Source organism: Leptonychotes weddellii, chromosome 5 (assembly GCF_054177405.1).
Source record: "Leptonychotes weddellii isolate Sample4059 chromosome 5, ASM5417740v2, whole genome shotgun sequence".
In the NCBI taxonomy this organism is placed as follows: Eukaryota; Metazoa; Chordata; class Mammalia; order Carnivora; family Phocidae; genus Leptonychotes; species Leptonychotes weddellii.
In genome coordinates, this window is record NC_138373.1 from 52,385,675 (window position 1) to 52,406,539 (window position 20,865).

At 37.3% G+C, this 20,865-nt stretch overlaps 1 protein-coding gene across 1 annotated transcript in view; it reads left to right on the forward strand.

The window, feature by feature from the left end:
* PLXDC2 (plexin domain containing 2) overlaps nt 1–20,865 on the forward strand; it is a 435,549-nt gene that overhangs the window by 194,722 nt on the left and 219,962 nt on the right. Inside the window, exon 3 of the mRNA XM_081818908.1 lies at nt 15,809–15,955. Coding sequence (XP_081675034.1) covers nt 15,809–15,955 — 147 coding nt within the window. The remainder of the gene's footprint in view (nt 1–15,808; nt 15,956–20,865) is intronic.

Consider the following 20,865-nt stretch of genomic DNA (forward strand, 5'->3'; position numbering starts at 1 on the left):
GGGGAAAATGAAGTAGAAGAGATTGTGTCAAAAGCAGGCTGTTGGTAAGGACTTCGAATTTTGTTCTGAGTATGATGAGAAGCCTCATTAGAGCAGGAGAGTGATTTGATCAGATTTCTGCTTTAACAAGATTATTTTAAAAAGGATTACTCCCTGCTGTAGAGAATAGAGAGATGCGGGGGACCAGTGAGAGAGCTGTTACAGAAGGCCTGAGGAGCTTCAGGGAAACAACCCAACCGAATGTAATTTTTTTTGAGGTCCTAAAAAATTTAATATCTAAAATGTATTGTGGAAGTGGAAAAAAACATAGAATTTGCAGTTATAAAGAACTATTTTTATATCCCTGGGATTTTTGTGATGCCTGGCAACCTACTTGGTATTTCTGAACTTTAGTGTCTTTATAATTCATTGAGTTATTGTAAGGGTTCAATGTGTAATGTATATTATGTGCCAATCTGAGAACTTGGAATATCATATGTGTTAGTTACACTTATTAACCAGTTTCCATAAATATGTGATTAACTGTTTACTTGGTTTCAAAATAAAGGACAAACAAAAAGACGAACCACAAAAAAAGCCAATGATAGATGGTAAGGATAGAGCAAATGAATTCAGTATTGAAAGAAAATCTAGAAATCTGATTCAATATCAAATGCTTGTTGAAGTTTACTGAAAACACCTCTTCCTAAGGGACAGCTGAAGGAAAAGGGACCTTTTCTTCCTTCACTTTAGCATTCCAATTATGAGAGTATATCCATTTATTTATAGTTTACTAAATAGCATCACCGCCTTTCATGTTTTATTGGGTTTGTGAAGTATGTTTATCACAGGTCAAATAGGCATAGTTTTGTATTAAAAAAAAATTCGCTTTAAAGTGATGTTTTCTCTTAATTCCTGTTCTTTTTTCCACATACTGATTTTCCCTTAAAACCAATGCTATAAATTTTGGAAGTGAGAAAAACTAAAATAATATGAATCATATTATAAATTATTTAGAGAAAAGTTTTTATTGTGAAAGATGTAAAACTTTTTGGTGAGGGCTTTTTTTTTTTTTTCTTAAAACACATAAATAAATAGAGACATCGTCAAAAGTTGCCCATGAATCATGTAACCATTTCTAAGTTCAAAATTAATTACTGGGGTGCCTGGGTGGCTCCGTCGTTAAGCATCTGCCTTCAGCTCAGGTCATGATCCCAGGGTCTTGGGATCGAGCCCCACATCGGGCTCCCTGCTCCGCGGGAAGCCTGCTTCTCCCTCTCCCACTCCCCCTGCTTGTGTTCCCTCTCTCGCTGTGTCTCTCTCTGTCAAATAAATAAATAAAATATTTTTAAAAATTAATTACCAAAAATAATGTGTTCTTTTTACCTGTCCTCCCTTAGGTCTTTTTAATGCAACTCCAAAATTCCAATGACATATATATAAAATATCATTTTAGAGGTAGTTGATCAATCCCTTTAGTTAGATAACTAAATTGGCATATTCATGGAATAATAAGATTTGCTATTACAAGTAGTAGTATTCTCACAAAATTTGGTTAGATTAAATATCTTGGTGTTTCTCTTTACTAGCATAGCAGGATATATGCTATTAATGTGGAAATTAATTTTCTTGATTGCTATACTTTCTATGCTGATTCTGCTGGAGACATATTTTGATGATAGTAATGGTACGCTTAGAGGCAAGACAGTTCTACAAAATTCTGTAGAAAGAGAGGTTTTTTTTTCAGAATGTCACTTATTTGTGAAAATTGTTCTACAATATTAGAGGCTACGGAACATTGCTCACTGCTAATTATGGATGACGAGATGATCTCTGATATTTGAGGAGAATTCATGTTTCAATGAATATTAGTAGCATCAAAATGTAGAAATGTCTAATATTTGTTGTTATCTGGGATATTTATAACAACAAAACAAAAGACATAAGAAGCTGGGGGGAAAAAGAATAGACTGGAGAAGGATTTCATTCTTTGACATTAAAGTAGTAATAAAATGAAAAAAGCTGACTTAATTAAAAATACATGAATACCTGTCATTTGAAATATCAGACTGCAGAGTATTGGGATAGTAACAGTAACCTTAGAAATGAGAATATTGGCCAACTCGTTACCAGTTGGTAGGAGGAAACCATCCAGTTTTTCCACAAATGTTGGTATGTGAAAATTCTCAACTGCGTTGTAATTTTTAAAAGTTGCTCCTGACGATGGACTCTGAAAAACAAACTGAGGGTTCTGCGGGGGGTGGTGGAGGATGGGTTAACCTGGTGATGGGTATTAAAGAGGGCACGTTCTGCATGGTGCCCTGGGTATTATGCACAAACAATGAATCATGGAACACTACATCAAAAACTAATGATGAAATGTATTGTGATTAACATAAAAATAAAAAATTAAAAAATAAATAAATAAAATAAATAAATAAAAGTTGCTCCTGAATATATTTTTCTATAATTCTTTTGAAATTATAAATAATCCACTGTTTCTCACAGTTTTTGTTGTTGTTGTTGTTGTTGGTTTCCCCTAAGAAATAGGCCAAAGCAGAGAACTGTGTGTATTTTCCAAAGTCCTCCTATATTAGAAAGCTTGAATGGCAATTTTTGAGTAGTACTAGAGAATGACATGAATTTTCAAAGGTAGTAAACCTAGGGCTGTTTTACAGATCCAAACTTAATAAAGGAACAATCTGTGTGTGCTATGGACTGAATTATGTCCTCCCCAAATCCATATGTTGGAGCCCTAACCCCCATGTGACTGTATTTGGAGATGGAGCCATTAGGAGGTAATTAAGATTAAATGAGACTATAAAGGTGGGGCCCTAATCCAATGGGATTATTGTCCTTATAAGAGGAGGTGGAGACACCAGAGAACTTTCTGTCTCTGCCACTTAAGGATAGAGTGAGAAGGTGATCATCTATAAACCAGGAAGAGAACCCTCACCAAAAGCCAAATCAGCCAGAACATTGATCTTGTTCTTCTCAGCCTCCAGAGCTGTGAGACATAACTTTTTGTTATTTAAGCCACCCAGTCTACAATATTTTATTAGGGAAGCCTAAGCTGGCTATGATAGTACGTATATGACACCTGAGTTCTTGCTCTGTCACAGATGCTAAATCTAGAATGGAAATTTCTATCCTTTAAGTTATGATGGTCTTTTTTGATTATTGGAACATAAGGAATAGCATGGAGGACATTAGGAGAAGGAAGGGAAAAATGAAGGGGGGAAATCGGAGGGAAAGATGAACCAAGAAAGACTATGGACCCTGGGAAACAGACTGAGCGTTGCAGAGGGGAGGGGAGTGGAGAGATGGGTTAGCCTGGTGATGGGTATTAAGGAGGGCACGTATTGCATGGAGCACTGGGTGTTATATGCAAACAGTGAATCCTGGAACACAACGTCAAAAACTAATGATGTACTGCATGGTGACTAACATAACATGATAAAAAAATTATTTAAAAAAAGAACATTTTGAGGCCCTCCATACCATTGCTGTTAGTTCTTTCCAGCTGATTTAAAAAAAATACACCATACCAAGAATTACAGAGTATTCAGTAACACTGTAAAATGACTACACATTTTACCCATCACAATTATATTGGCCATTTGAGAAATAGTAGTGTGTATGTATGCAAGACCTGTGATTTACTCAGTTTGCACAAATGATATACAGTTTCCTCAGGGATTTCTGCACCTCCTGCAACATGTCTGTGAACTTGCCTTCAATCTGAGAGCCAGTTAGAACGCATCAACAAGGATGTTAAGTACCTTTTGAAATGGTACCAGTACTAACTAGAACTAGCTACCTATACTGGCTCTTCAAACTGCACACTTGTTTTTAATGAATGTCAAATAAGGCAAAGAGTCTTCTGACCCACACCTAGCAGTTGCTTCCTATTTGCCTTGTGGCTGTAGGATCTTAGAACTTTAGTCAAAAGGCACTTTTAGAGACATCTAGCTCAACTCTTTGATATACAGAGTAAAGTCCAGAACTTACAGTGGTTATTTAGAGGCAGAAACTATACTTCAGCCATCAAATCTCCTTTGGGCTACATTATTTTAATGCTAATTTTGTGCATTTAAATAGAAGTCTCATACACATTTTAAATATTTTTTTCAATCACACATTTTTTTGCCAGATATTTGGAGCCCTTGATGATTCCTTGTAAGTTGGTGATTCACCTCTTCAGCGGCCACTGTTGGACTGGGGATCACTTGCTTGTATTTATAAAAGATGTGAATAATTCACTCAAAACTGCTCCAGACAGCTTCTCTAGCCTCTTCTTCCTGACCTCTCTAAGCCTGGAATAGTGTCCCAGACTCGTTCTGCAAAGGTTTAAAGGTTTCTATCAGAAGGAGATAAAAGTATACGATATGCAGGAGGAAAATATGCTCTGCTTCATTTAATAAATCAATCAACACAGACACATGCCACCACATCTCAAAACTGGAGATCTAGGTAATCACTTAATCAAATTGCAGATTCCTGATGTTGCTATTATTTTGAAAGATCACAAATAAGCGTGTTGTGCATCCTTGGCCATACAGTTTACCTCTCTCTACATAGCATGAGAAATGGTCTCCTGTACATGAGAGATTGTTACTGGGAAAATGGAAACTGTTTTATATTGGAAATATTGCCAGAATTTCATATTTTATATCTTGCACAATAATCTGACCTCACAATATATTCTCTCTCTCTCCCCCTCTGTCTCTCAACTAATCTTACAGTTTGGGGAGTCACTTAACAGAACTCTTGTGAAGAATTGGTAAAATAATCATGCCTATAAAGAGTCATAGATAAGAGATTGCTAGGGGGCTAGGCCATGCTGCAAAGAGACCAAGTAGATAAAAATCCATACAGAAATGGTGAAGGTATGTGCAAAGTTTGGGCATCATGAGAATTGGGGAAATAATCTGATATAATCAACAGGAGATACAGGAATTGGTTTTCGTTCTTCTGACACTGTAACAGTAAATTGAATTGTATTCCATGTAATTGTTCTTAGTATCTGAAGAAGTTATTGCTATAGTACTGGCTGTATTGAAGGCTACTTGGAGGTAATATGTAATTGTTCCCATCATGCTGCAATTATGTGGCGCTAATTTAATACTCCTTTGTAAACTCTCTTCATAGGCTTTTCAATTGTGTTTAAATACATTGGTCTAATTTGATTCTTTGGGAACCCAGTAAAAGAAAGTGAAATGCTATCATTTGCTTTTTGTTAAGAGATACTCATATAACTTAAGTATCTGCCCACACCACATACCCTATAGATCACCTTCTTATTAATATAATTGGGAAAGGTGGGGGTTCAGGTGGGATTTTTATCTCACGTCTCTTTCCATGAAGTCTGTTCCATGTCTCCTGATGTCCTCAGTGTTCCCAGACCAACTGGTAACCACCTCTCATTCCGCTGGGCTGCTCCTGCAAGGCCAGGATGCTCACCTTATTCTATAATTTTACCTCTGGCAAAAGAGGAATTATGTGCACAGAGAAGTTCACAGCTTCAATCCACTGTAATGAACTGAACACATAATAGCCTTCACTAAAGTGACAGAACTCACTAGCAACTGAGCCGGTGAGAACCAGAGATCAGATCACCTGCCTGCAAGTTTAATGTCTTAAACCATACCACCTTTCCCTTTCCCCCAACCCTTCCCCACCTTCCTTTCTGTACCCAGGACTTTGTCAGAATGTAGCTATGTCTCCAGCCTACTGCTTCTTTCTGAGATCCTTGAAAACAGGTCCTAGAAATAAGCCCACAGATTACAGTAGGATATAGCTAAAAGGAAAACATGAGCGACTCCTTAAATGTTTCTCATAGAATTATAGACATTGCCAAGATCTAGCGGTGCTATCGAATAATTCTTCAGCATTATTTCCCATACATTCTATCACAGTGTTTCCCTCTAAGAATATGTTGTACTTTATACACATGAAACAAATTATTTCTGCATAAATGAATGAATAAAGAAGACAGATGATTTAGCCATGCTTTTATAAAATGCTTACAACATAAAATCATTTTATAAAGATTCAAACTCTAAGTATTTATCACTTAAAATTTAGTAGAAATGAATATTTTTGTTTCTGTAAGTGCTATTTCATTTACAGTAAGTAGAGAAAAAGATTGCACTCTACCTCAACTAGGTTATTGAAGCTAGTATTTTAAAGAAAAGGTTTAATGGAAATTTATCTATCAGCTATTTCACAAAGCCGTTTTAAGTTATTGAATTTGAAGCTGTACACTGAGTGTGAATATCTGATTTACACTATGTTAAAGGAGTCTTCCTTAAGCACTTTTCAAAGCACCTATCATACTAATTCTATATTAACTGTATATAACATCATGGCCTTCTGTCTCTTGATATAGGTCGGTGGTTTAATTCCAGGAATCAACAATTGATACTTTTAAGCATCTTCACATTTTTTAATGCTTTATGTGAAGAAAAAAGAAAAGAAAGTGGATATATGTAATGTTTATTATAAAAATTTCAAACAATACAGTTAAGGGAAAAGAAACTCCCCCAAGCCCCATCACCTAGAAATAACCAATCAGTGTATGGTAAGTATCTTTTATACCTGTGTGTGTAATCAGAGAGGATAGAGAGGTAGGAGAGTAGAGATATACACTTATATTTAGATGGATGTAATTTTGTAAAATTGAGATTGCACTGTATTATATTTCAGGAAAATAACTAATTTAACTCTGTATCTGCTGTCCTTTGGCAACATAGATGACATCTGTGGCCCACCAGTTTCAGACTTTCGCATCAAAAGGTTCTCGTAAAATTAAAAATATGGGCTTATTATTTTTTTAAGATTTTTTTATTTGTTTGTTTGACAGAGAGAGACACAGCGAGAGAGGGAACACAAGCAGGGGGAGTGGGAGAGGGAGAAGCAGGCTTCCCGCGGAGCAGGGAGCCTGATGTGGGCTCCATCCCAGGACCCTGGGATCATGACCTGAGCCGAAGGCAGACACTTAACGACTGAGCCACCCAGGTGCCCCATGGGCTTATTTTTTTTAACTATATTTCTGTATCTTAGATTTATATATCTATTACCTGGCATGGAACATGATTAGACTATTTTTATAGTTTCATGGTTCATATCATCTACATTGTGACTTACAGCCATAATAACTAAATTGTCTTATTTTTCTTAATATAATTTCCATCGAGTGAATGCTCACCATCAGAATATTTACTACAGCTTCTCCATTCCTATGACCATATTCGATTCACCCCTTGGTTGATTTGGTTGTATAATTCAGTATTACATGTTAAGAAGATCTCATTTATGGTATATTCTTTCTGTATTTGTATTCATTAAAAATATGCTTGTGGATATAAGGGTGACCTGGTTGTGACATCTGTCACCTCACTGATTGCCAGGGTTGATTCAGCTGATCTGACTGGCTAGGTGGGTGTGCCCTTCCTCCCTCAAAACTCCATGTGAGTCCCTCCCAAAACTGCGCAGTAGGTGGAAAAAGACTACCTTCCCTGGTAGAAGAGAACCATATTTCAATCAAGGGTATGCAAGTAGCTATGACGCCCTGCTAGAACCTTCAATCAATCTCTCAAGGTCCATCTGTAAGAGAACGTAGGGTAGTCAAGCTTCCAAGACTCCAGACACATCTTTAAAAAAAGAAAGGAAGAAAGAATGTTTGTTGCCTTTATACTTAGATTATGGTTTTGTTGGGCAAAAATTTCTTAAGTGATAACTTTCTTCTACACAATGATTATGTAGACATTGTTTCCACTGGATATCCTGGAGAAGTATCAGACTATCAAAGGTTTTTTCCTCTTTTGGAGGAGGAAATCCCTTATGAGTAAGTCGGTTTGTCTTTCTAGATGTCTATAAGACTTCTGCTTCATTTTTTAATTAAGAAAAATACCTCAGGGTATTGAGGTATAACTGACCTACAATATTATATTAATTTCAGATGTAAGACAAAGTGATTCAACCTCTGTGTATACGTAGTGAAATGATCACCACAGTAAGTCTAGTTACCATCTGTCACCATATAATGTTAATGCAGTATTACTGATGGGACTGTATTCCCGATGCTGAATGTTACATCTCCATGACTTATTTACTTTATAACTAAAAGTTTATAGTTGGGATCCCCTTTACCCATTTTGCAACCCCAAACCTCTGGCAACCACCAATCTGTTCCCTGTATGTGACTCTGGGTTTTATTTGGTTTTGATCTTTAGATTTCACTTTTAAGTGAAATCATGGGGTATTTGTCTTTCTCTGCTTGACTTATTTCACTTAGCATAATGACCTCGAGGTCCATCCATGCTGTCACAAATGGTAGGGTTTCATTGTTTTTTTTTATGGCTGAGTCGTAGTACATTGTATATATGCTACATCTTCTTTATCCATTCATCCAACAATGGATACTTAAGTTGTTTCCATATCTTGGCTACTATAAATAATGCTGCAGTAAACTTAGAGGTGCACATATCTTTCAAATCAGTGTTTTTGTTTTTATCAAATGGATACCCAGGGTGGAATTGCTGTATCATTTGGTAGTTCTATTTTTAATTTTTTGAGGAAAATTTCATAGTGGTTAAACCATCTACTATAGCTCGCAAGTATTCTCTTTATTCCACATACTTGCCAACACTTGTTATTTTTTGTCTTTTAGATAATAGTCATTAGACAGGTATAAGGTGATATCTCATTGTGGTTTTGATTTACATTTCCCTGATGACTAGTGATGTTGAGCATCTTTTCCTGCAAGTGTTATTCTGCTTGATGTTGCCCCCTAAGTCCCTTAAGCCATCATTAAGTTTTTTTGTTTTTTGGGTTTGTTTTTTTTTTTTACTTTTTACTGCTCTGAGTTCCAGTGTTTTGTCTTCCAGCTTGCTGATCCATTCTTCTGCTTCATCCAATCTGCTGTTGGAACCCTCAAGTCCCTCTAGTGTATTCTTCAATTCAGTGATTGTATTCTTCAGCTCTGTGACTGCTGTTTGGTACTTCCTTATATTTTCTATCTCTTTGTTGAGGTTCCCACTATGTTCATCCATTCTTCTGAGTTCGGTGAGCATCTTTATGACCATTACTTTGAATTTTTTTTCTACCTGATAATTCTTTCTTTCATCAAGGTCTTTTTCTGAGGGTTTTGCCTTTTTCTTTTATTTGCAACATATTCTGTCTTTCCTCGTTTTCCTTGACTCTCTCTGTTTGTTTCTGTGTATTAGGTGAAACATCTACTTCTCTCAGTCTGAAGAAGTGGCCTTGTATAGGTGATGAACCTTCTTGTTCAAACTTTTCCAAGCTCTTGGGTGTCTCTTGATTCTTTGTGACTGTCTAACCCCCCTGACTTATTCCTGGTATGTCCCTGTTTTTGAGAGTGTGCCAAGATCCATCCGTGTTCCAAAGGGAGGAATCTCATTGAGCCCTTAGTTTCAGGCTGGAGACAAGAAGCCAGGCCCTCAGGTAGTAGTTTTTACAGTGTGCAAATACAGTCCTGTGGGGCCATTATCATAATCCCTGCGGCCTCCAAACCAGGAGATCTAGAGGGGTCCTCTGGGTGACAGTTGCAAAAATCAGGGCTCCACATGGGTATATAAGCTCCTTTCTGGGAGGTCTTGTCGAGCTGTCGTGAGGCCAATGTGGTGTGCAAGGATGGTGCTTACATTCTTTGGGAGCACCTCCATGGCCTCCTAATGTGTGGAAACCAGAAGCTGTTTCTCAGGCTGAAGCTGCAGATTAAGTAAATAGGCCTTCTTCACAGGAAGACTGGGTTGTGGTGGCTTGCCAGGAACTCTCTCTCTGACTATTACCTTCCCCAAGGAGCCAGGCAATCAAAGCGGGGGGGTGCCTGTGTGGATTGCATGCACCCACTGGCTTCAGCTAGGCAGCTAGAGAGTGTAGGGGGTAGAGCATGCTCACTAGCTTCAGAAAGACAGCCGGGGGCGGGCGAGGCGGTGGGGGAGGTGTTGCAGGGAATGTCTTGACTGCACACACCTGTGGGCTCCAGGAACGCAACGGGAGAATTCCTTGTCTGTGTGCATGCCAGCTTTAGGCTGAGAGTGGGGGAACACCACAACCACTCACGCTCACCAACCCGAGCCAGGGAACAGGGAGTAAAGGGTTGTAACTGCCTACTCACAGACTTTAATTAGGGAGCTGGAGAACGTTGTGACCATTTGCTGCGTCACCTGCCCCAAGCAGGGAGCAGGTGAGTACTGCAACCACCTGCACACTCCAGCCTCAGCAGGGCAGCAGGATGGTGCCATCACCACTCAGCCCCACCTGTCTTGGCAAGGTGGTAGGAGGATGCCAAGTTCAAGTTCATCCACCTGTGCTAGCAGGGTAAGTGGAGAATGTAAAAATGGCCTTCGCCAGTGCCTCCATCTCCAAGGAGAGTTTCAGCTGTCCCCTAGCTCTACAGCAGGTGCTTTTATTTATTATTTATTCATTTTTGCAGCAGATGTTTTTATTTTATTTTTTTAAAGATATTATTTATTTGACAGAGAGACAGCGAGAGAGGGAACACAAGCAGGGGGAGTGGGAGAGGGAGAAGCGGGCTTCCCGCAGAGCAGGGACCCCGATGTGGGGCTCAATCCCAGAACCCTGGGACCATGACCTCAGCTGAAGGCAGACGCTTAACGACTGAGCCACCCAGGTGCCTCTGCAGCAGATGTTTTTAGATTAGCAAATGAATTTCACATACAGTCCAGGTCCTTTCCAAACTGCTTTTTTCCCCCCACTGGGTCGGGAGGCAAGTGAGACTTTACTTGAAACTTTTAAAAGGGAATGAATCTCAGTTTTCCATACCACTTTGGATCCCTTGGACATCAGCACTTTTGGTTTTCCGAGCCAGATATTTTAGGGGCTCATCTCTCTGGTGCAGATTCGAGGGGTTGAAGTGTCTGATGTGGGTCACCAACTCCTCACTCCTCCAGGAGAATGGCCAAGCAGGTGAGACCCCCTCCCTATTTTGTGCCCCCACAGCAGTGGTGGGATTTTGGTGAGACCATGTCTCTGCTTCTCCAACTCATCTCAGTGTGGTCTTTTTATCCTTTGTTGTGGAGAAGCACTTCACCCAGCTTGCAGATCTTTTTCAGAGAGAAATGATCCTGATGTTGTTGTAGATCTGGTGTGTCCATGGGAGGAGGTGAGGTTAGGTTCTTCCTATACCACCATCTTGTAGAATGCCCTGCTGCTGCTTTTTTTTTTTTTTTAAACCTATGAGAAATCTCACCAGGAAATTTCTTCATATTCAAAATTCTATTGCAGATTTTCTTGGGGCATGGTATATAGATTCAAGTCTTTCTTTAACTCAGAAAAATGGTTCTTCTAATACATTAAAAAAACTTTTCTATGCTACTGAATATATGTATATATATCATATATAGGACCTCTTTTTTCTGTAATTTAGTCCTAACTAGTAATTTATTTTTATAAGTTACTTTAATAAATTTTTTATTTTTTATTCTGTTCTTTTTGGTGGGAGGAGGCAGAGGGAGAGAGAGAATCTTAAGCTGACTTCACAGCCATGGCAGAGCCCCACGTGGGGCTCCATCTCACAACCCTGAGATCATGACCTGAGCCAAAATCAAGGGTGGGCCGCTTAACCAACTGAGCCACCCACACACCCCTTTTCTTACTGCTACTAGTGAATTCATCTCTGTAATTTTTTTCCCTGAATACTACCAGCTTACTATTTTTCTTCTTTTATGATTATATCATGTTCATTTAGTTTTTTTATCAACATTAATTTTTTTTAGAACATAGAGAACTATTTTTTAACTCTGTTTTTGAGGAACTTAATATATACAAGTAATACTTTAAAATATTATTTTTAAACATTTACCTTTATATGCATTATGTAGTCTTTGTGAACTCGTGTATGTGAGAAGGTAATATATTTGGTATATATTAACACTTGGTAAGAACTACTTATAATATTATAATATCCCTTTATTCATTATGAAACTGTCTTTGTGAGGTAACCAATTGATTCAATGCTAAATGCCTTTCACTAAGAACTTTGACTATGTTCTATCTATTCATATATTTCAAATGACCAGCACAGTGATGTTCATACAATCTATCCTTGTTTTAGTTTTAGTTCTCAGTGAAATAAATTTCGAGTTCAAATGCTGTTACTGCATGAGACAGTGTAAGGCATCCATAAAAATTACCCATCATAAAATCAGTGTAACACCAGTGTTAGAAGACAGGTTAGGAGTGGGTTAGGAATTGTATAAACTGATTGTTGCATAATGGTTAGGTATAGTTATGATGATTTTTTTCTCCCTGTATTTTTGGTGTATGTCCTCTGTTTACAGCTGCACATTTGCAGGCATATTTGAGAAGCATGGATTTATAGGATTTATAGCTACCTACTGTGCCATCTACTTTCAGTAACAGTTGGTTTCCTAAATGAATTGGCAAGTAGGCATATCACAGTAGTGTTTTGTTTTATTTTCTATGGCGTTAGAAATAGTTTGCTTTTGAGCAGAAAAGGAAAATCTTTGTGCCTGAAGTGGTTTTTGACAACTCTTTAAGTACCATTACTCCTATAAAGGACAAGATGTGGTTTGAATAATTTAGCAGTGCTAAAATGTCACATTTTTGTGACATCTATTTTATAGCTTTCCTTGAAAAACTGAGCCAAACGCCTCTCCCTGGAATTTAACAACTTGTGTCTCTAAATTCTGGGTAAACAATAAATAGTCTTCCTCTTTGAATAAAAGTTGCCATGACAACCTGGCAGGCTTGGTCTATAGAGGTCAAACACCAAACTCCAGTCTTCAGTTTCTCAATATTTTCAAAGTTGTGACATTGTTTTGGACGGCTCTGATTTAAGTAAAAATGAACATTGTTTTCAATTAGACATATCAGTGATTGCAATTAGACAAAAATCATGTATATTTTTGCAACAAACCATTATTTGAGTATAATGATATTCTTTATGTTAACTTCAAGACTATCTCTTGATTAATTACAGAGACTTAGGAGTTAAGGGAAATACCAAAGTCATTTTAGATATGTCGATTGCAACAATTATATTGAACTCTATACTGAAAGTCTGTAATTTTGAAGAGAATATTTATTTGGTATTTATATGGTAATTTGGCAGCATCATAGACTCTGTTACATAATTCACCTAAAGAGCACATCTCTGACCTCAGTGTTGCTGAACTCTTTAGAATAATACTAGCAATAGGGAGAAAAATTAAAATTTTTATTAAACTTGTTGACTATTTCTTTCACAACCCCCTTATATGTGATTCATTGAAAAATGAAATGAATCATTGTCATTTGTAATTCAGGCTTGATGATTTCCAGCAGTTTAGATACAAGTTTCCATTCCTGCTGTGTAATTAGCTAGAATACCAGAATTGAATAGATGTTTGTTATCCAGATCTGTAAGTCTGTAGAGAAGATTGCCTTATTCAATGTTGCTTAAGTTAAGTCTCTTTTGGTTGGAAGTTAGGGGAACTTGTTTGTCAGGATTCTTTTGGTGGACAATAACTCAATTCAAGGTATGTTTTAACAATTGAAAAAATTTAATGATTCATCTAAGTGAACAAGCCCAGGATGCACTAAAGGCACTGGATGAGGGAGATGGCTTTTTTGTTTGTTTGTTTGCAGAGATAATGACTTCGTCTCTATCAGCGTTTGCTTTATCATCAATTGGGGTTTCCTCATGGTAGCAAAATGGTTGCAATAGTGCTAAGTCGTACGCCTACCCAGCTCAGCAATCAGAATAAGGGAAATTATCTCCTTTTTATATAAACTTCTCCATGTCTCACTAATTGGTCTGTTTTAGATTATGTGCTTCTGATGCCCACAGGCTGTTGTAGCCAGTGGAATGACAGGTGTCGAATGGCTTGTGCCCAATGTCGAAGAGAGTACCCACCTCACAGCTTCCATGGTGAAGCCCCCAGACAGCAGGGAGGAGCTGAATACGTGTTGGAGACACAACCAAATGCTTGTTCCCCTCCGAGAACCCAGGCAGTCAGGGCCATAATGTTCTGGAAGGGAGTGCTAGAAAACCACTAGGATATTAATATCTCTTGGGCTGCACGGAATCTTACTCATGCTTCTTTCTTTGTGTCTCCTTTTTTCTTCTTTCGCTGAAGGACTTTTTTCTCTTTCATCAGGGTTACACCCATATTTTGCATGTGATACCTAGAGTTTAATTAGAGGTTGGAGGTTTACCTAGGACTTTTTTTTTTTATATATATATCTTACTGTTAACATGGAATCACTGTTCTCAAGGTTTATATTTACAGTCATACTTTTTCTTTTAGTCATGTGGCAAAATCTATTTAGAATACTGCTTAGAAAATTCCTTTCCTTTATGTAGTCAGTTTTATATATTTCTAGTCTGATGACTATGAAAGGTACATGGAATTCCTGTTTTGACTAGATTTCAAGAATAATTGTATTTTATTTAATTAGCACCTCAGGAACAAATGCATCAGATGAAATTCACCTTCCAAACCTTATTATTCAAATCATATACCCTCTATTTACCAGACATTATCCTTACATATACCTGAATGTTTTAAAATATATTTTATCTAACAGACTCCTCAAATTGATAAGCACAGTTACATTTTATGGTAAAAAAAAAAAAAAAAAGTAAAATTCATTGCAACCTGAGTTAGGCAAGAATCATGTGATTGTTCTGGATGTTCCTCAGCAGTATCCCCTTTTAAAACATTTAAATCTCTTCATTGAGTGAGAAACATGAAAATTAAAGGTTTTGTGACAGGCACTATGGTGATAATCAATAGTGAGAATTCAAATAAAAGTAGAATTTAATAACCCAAATTATAGGGGAAAAATGAATTATTTCCATTCTTAGGATCATTAACTGAGAGCAGGCCCTAGTTTTAAAGAATAGAAGTTTGGATTTGTTGTCACTCAGTAGTAATTATAGTTCAGGTTTTCAGTAAATAGTTCCAAAAGTGACATTTTGTTTGGACGGCAATTAGATCCCTAGAATTACTGTGGTAAAAAGACTATTGTAAACAGAGTATACATTTTCCTCTATGTTTTATTTATGTAAGAATTTCCTCTAAAGAGGCTTATTTTATGTATTTTTAAATCTAATTCGATTTCCTTAGAGGTTATTTAACTCCTCTGGCTATTTTGAAGGATAGTAGCATGTCTAGTTTCATAGTATCATTTTTTTGTTTGTTTTTTAAGAATTTTAGGGACACTATCTCTAGGGGTTTTTTTTTCCTTTCCTTTTGGGGAGGACTCTTTTTTTAATAGAACTCTCTCTACATCTCTGTCAATTATATAAATTAGGTATATATTGACTTAAATGTTTCTTTGTTTTCCAGCCTTATTGAGGCTGGAATATACAGTTGACATATAACATTGTGTAAGTTTAAAGTGTACATCCTGTTGATTTGGTACACTTATATACTGCAAAATGATTACCACCATAGCATTAGCTAACACCTCCATCACATCTCATAATTACCATTTCTTTTTTGTAGTGAGACATCTATTCTCTTAGCTATCTTATAATTACGGTATCGTTAACTATAGTCACCATGCTGTAGATTAGATCCCCAGAAGGTATTTGTCTTATAACTGGCAATTTGTATTCTTTAGCCAACATCTTCTCATTTCCCCCCATTCCACAGCCCCTGGTACCACCATTCTACTCTGTTTTTCTATGAGTTCAGCTTTTATAGATTCCACATGTAAGCGAGAACATACAGTATCTGTCTTTCCGTCTGATTTATTTCACTTAGCATAACATCCTCAAGGCCCATCCATGCTGTCTCTGTTCTTGATGTGCATTATTCTTTTATTATAGGAGGACACAGATCACAATTACTATATATCTCGGATATATGGTCCATCTGATTCTGCCAGCCGGAGTTTGTGGGTGAACATAGACCAGATGGAAAAGGACAAAGTGAAGATTCATGGAATATTGTCCAATACTCATCGGCAAGCTGCAGTAAGTGCTTTGGCATTTTGAGGGTTTTTGTCTGCTGTGAAAAAATTTTTGCTTTAATTGGTACACCAGTGTTGTTTGTTGTGATCACTTTTTATTACTTAGTTCTACAATTGCAATTTAGATTAGTAATTGCATATAAGGTCTTAAAGAAAATGAAAAAGAATTATTTTGAGAAGTCACCGTCAATTTAACTAATAATTCAATAAATTAACCATAATTTCCCTAGTAAAATGATGTGTTGAATATTCAAAGTCGAGATTGATCTTGGATGATTTTCAGTCGTTTTGTAATCTATGAATTTAGAGAACATTTTAAAAAAAAACTACTTGAATTTGGTATCTCCCATTTTACATGGGTTTATTAATCTCTTGATCTGAAAAAGATTTCACCAGAAACGTTTATGATTCCGATAGCATATGTAGACCAAACTACGTATCTCAGTGAGGAAGTTTGATACAAAGGAAACAAATTAAATCTGGAAGTCTCCGAACATGTTTTCAGTCTGAGTTTATAATTTACCAGCTCTGGCTTCTTAACAAGGGATGTAACTTTTTAATGAGGTGTAGTTTCTGTGTCAATATAGTGGGGATGACACAATATTACCACTGGCCTCACTTACCTCACGTGGTCATCCGTATCCTATTCCACCTGTCAGACTGCCAGCTTACGTGGATTAGCTTTTCAATCTTCACAGCATATTTTCCCTATTATTTAAATATTATTGTCATCCAGGTATTGCAGATGAGAGAACTGAGTGTTGGAAAAGTCAAGGAACCTGCCTTAAGGTCTCCAGCTAGTAAGTGATGAGACTCAGATGTTAGCCTAGGCAGCCGAGCCCACTCTCAAAATGTTTGTGTAGAATATATCCTACTTGGGGTTCCAGCAGTTTTGGATAGTCATTTTCTGACCAGTGCCTGATTTAACGTTTCAAAAGTTACTTAGTTTTGCTCTCGTGGATAATACCAGTAATCTTACCATCAGTGAAATCATGTCTTCTGCAGTTTAATAGGACTTAAAGTAAAAACACAACAACTTTAGCCTTTCAAATGTAATCGCCATTATTGATTTAAAGATAGAACTAATAGAATCAATGGCTTAAGTGATTTAAGAGGCACGGATTTGATGATTATATTAAAACTTTTGGCCAAGAACTTTCACTGTATATATGTAGACTTCCCTCTTTCCAGGAGATCAACTCCTAACAGTTAAAATGAAAATTAATTATAACTCACCATGAGATGATTCATTGAATTGTTAGTATGGAGCACATGTTTTCTGAGGCTGAGAAGCAAACAAAGGAGCCATCTCGCCTTACTGAATTCCACCATCCCTTTTCTCTTCCATATTCAGGCAACCCCGGGCAAGATGACAGATTCAGAAATGATTCACTGTTGAATTTAGAACAGATTTTCAAAAGAAGAGAAAATGAGAAAGATTAGATTAGGACAATGTCTATCAGAAATTTCTTGCATTTGACAATCTTCCCACTATATTATAGTTCCTAATAGTGTAAAATGCCCTTTGTGAAAGTTCAAATGTTGAGTGCATCCAATTGAAGTTTCCATAAATTGGCCCAGTTGTGGTGTCAGCCACTATGGATGAAATCTCTAGGCAGAGAATGAAGATTATTAGTTAAACCGTTGGCGGATTTCGTCTTACACACTTTTATCATATCCTGTGCTCTCCCAAAAGTGCAGCAGTTTGTGTGTCTTATCTTTCTTTGAAGAATATTTTTTCTCTTTGGAAGAGGGGTCACTTGGTTGCCATGTAGCCTCAGTTCTCTGATTAGTCTCAAGGAAAATTTTGATGCTCTAATGAGCCATTTTTTCTTACTGGTAGTGTGGGAGTGATACTGTTGCTTTCAACACCAAGGATTGGCCTAAACGCAAATGCTTGAGCCTCTGCTTGTAATTTATCTGGTGTTCCTGCATAGACTTTTAAATACTTATCATCGGTAGAAACCTTTATTTTAGCTACTCTGTCATTGTCAGAGCTTGTTTTTTTGTTTTTTAACAAGAATTTTAGCCATCATCAAACATTCCTTAAGAGTTAGAAACTGGTCCTATACCCATTTTCCCTATCACTATCAAAAGAACATACACACACACGCACACACGTGCACACACATGCCCCTAGGTACATGCTTCCATTTACAACAACAGAATTGATAATATTTCTTAGTTTCTTTTTTTTTTTTCCTGGAAAACTTTGCCACTTAGTGTCCTTCACTTAAGTATATTTTATATCTTGGAACTTATACATTTAGTTAATAGAATATTTTTTAAAAACTTTCTACAAACATTCTTGCTTTGTTCAGTGTGACTGTTAAATATTAGTCTGAGATTTCCAAATTGTAAAGAGTGATTCATGTTTTAAAATTGCCTCAGTTGGATGAACCATGAGAGACTATGGACTCTGAGAAACAAACTGAGGGTTCTAGAGGGGAGGGGTGAGGGGATGGGTTAGCCTGGTGATGGGTATTAAGGAGGGCACGTACTGCATGGAGCACTGGGTGTTATATGCAAACAATGAATCATGGAACACTACATCAAAAACTAGTGATGTAATGTATGGTGATTAACATAATAATAATAAAAAAAATTGCCTCAGTTGGCCTCCCCACCTTTCCAATCTTGCCTGATTCTCTTTTCTCCATTTCTATTATGCCTTTCTGGGAGCAGAATCAGGTTGATGACAGAACTCTAACGTATTATGACCAGGGGGCTCACTAGGGTCCATAAACACCCTCCCTCCTACCCCCACACAACACACACACAACCCAGGCGCCACACTGCTGCTACTTTCCCCCATGATGTTACTGAAAGGCTTTAGCACAAGGGAAAATGACAAATGGGAAATGTCACATCCACTTTATTAATTAGGTTTGTTGATGTCATAAGCATCATAATCCTTGGTGCAAAGCTCTCTGGTAATTTAGCTGGAAACAGGACTTAAATTTAAGCTCTAAGGGAAGAGGGGAGTTTCTCAAATCTTATCACCCAATGATATAATTTTCATGACCAAGGACATACATTCTGTGAACAAATTAGACAAAAAAGAGAAAAGAAATATGTATCTAAGGGCAGACCCAAGGGCATTTGGCTAACTAATCCAGCCCTGGATAAGCAGGAGGTGAATGAGGAAGCTGGAAAAGATTGTGTATCCCTGAAGATGCAGCTTCCCTCCCCCTTCCAGGCTGCTTCAGAATGGCTCAGAGGAAGATAAAGGAGTATCTGACTTGGAAGCATGATTTTTTTTTTAAAGATTTATTTATTTATTTTTAGAGAGAGAGCTCACGAGAGAGTATGCCCATGCACGCACTCAAGCTGGGAGAGGGGCAAAGGGAGAAGGAGAGAGAGAGACATCCCCCTCCCCCTGCCCCCAGCACAGAGCCAGGTCACAGGGTTCTATCCCCGGGCCCCAAGGTAGTGACCCGAACCAAAATCAGGAGTCTGCTGCTTATCCAACTGAGCCACCCAGGTGCCCCCAGCATGATTTTTTAAGGAAATATTTTCCCCTCCACCACCATCATTTATAAATGTCTAAACAGCATTTTGGAGTCTTAGATTAATATTCTAGTAAGAGGAAGGGAGTCGAATTGAAGTAAGAGCTTTCCCTTTTCTCCTTTCCACAATATTTTATAATTTCAGGGCAGAGGAAAACTTAGAAATCACTTGCTTCAAATGCTTCATAAGCTGAAACACATTGATTTCTTTTTCCTTTTAGAATGTAAATCATACTCATTAGTATGTATATTACATATGTGTGCTATAATTTTATTATAATCTCCCCATTGTCCTTTTTGGTTTGAATAGCATTTCTTAAATCACTATTGCAAAAAAAAAAAAAAAACAGATGTTAAAACCTAGTTTTAACTTTGACCGATTAAAGGAAGAAGCATGTTTTTGTAGACAAAGGATAGTGAAAATTTGTCTAAGTCCCTACCATATGGCAAGCAAAGAGCCATACACTTTATATTCAAATACTAGTACTTATTTTTTTTTTTTTTGTCCTTTATTCAAAGTCACGCAGTTGTCAAACTGCAGATCTAGAAGTGTCTGGCTAGGAACCCATCCGACTTGTTTCTTTTCCTCTGTGTGGACCTTCAAATTCAACACTTTCAATATTTTTTTTTAAAAGATTTTATTTATTTGAGAGTGGAAGGGTAGAGGGAGAGAGAGAGAGAGAGAGAAGCAGGCTCCCTGCTGAGCAGGGAACCCGACATGGGACTCGATCCCAGGATCCTGGGATCATGACCTGAGCTGAAAGCAGTTGCTTAACTGACTGAGCCACCCAGGTGCCCCATACTTTTGATATTTTCTTCTGTATATCTATATCCATATTATTTACTTTGTTACTGGGCATGAAGTTTGATTCTGCAGCCAGACAAATTAAAATTATTTTTCTTTCGGAAACCACAGCTTATGAAATCGTGATTCACAACTTCTAGAGAAGTACAACTGTCCTGGTGGAAGGAATCCAGGGTCACGGAGGTCATGAAACCTTGGCTCCAAAACTCATTTTCTTGGTTTCTGGCTTCTCTGTACCTCAATTTTATAACTTGGAAGAAAGGGGGAAAAATGCCTGCCTTGACTACCTTCTAGTGCTGTTTTAAGAATAAAAATGAAATGGATAGGAAAGGATACTGAAAATAGCAAATAAAAATGAGATTGTAAGGCAGTGCGATTTGAGAATCCTCATTCTTTTTTTTTGTTTCATTTTGGTTTTTTTTGTTTGTTTGTTTGTTTTTGTTTCTTTTATTTTTTTTATTATTATTTTTTTTTATTCTTATGTTAATCCCCATACATTACATCATTAGTTCTAGATGAAGTGTTCTATGATTCATTGTTTGTGCATAACACCCAGTGTTCCACGCAGAATGTGCCCTCCTCAATACCCACCACCAGGCT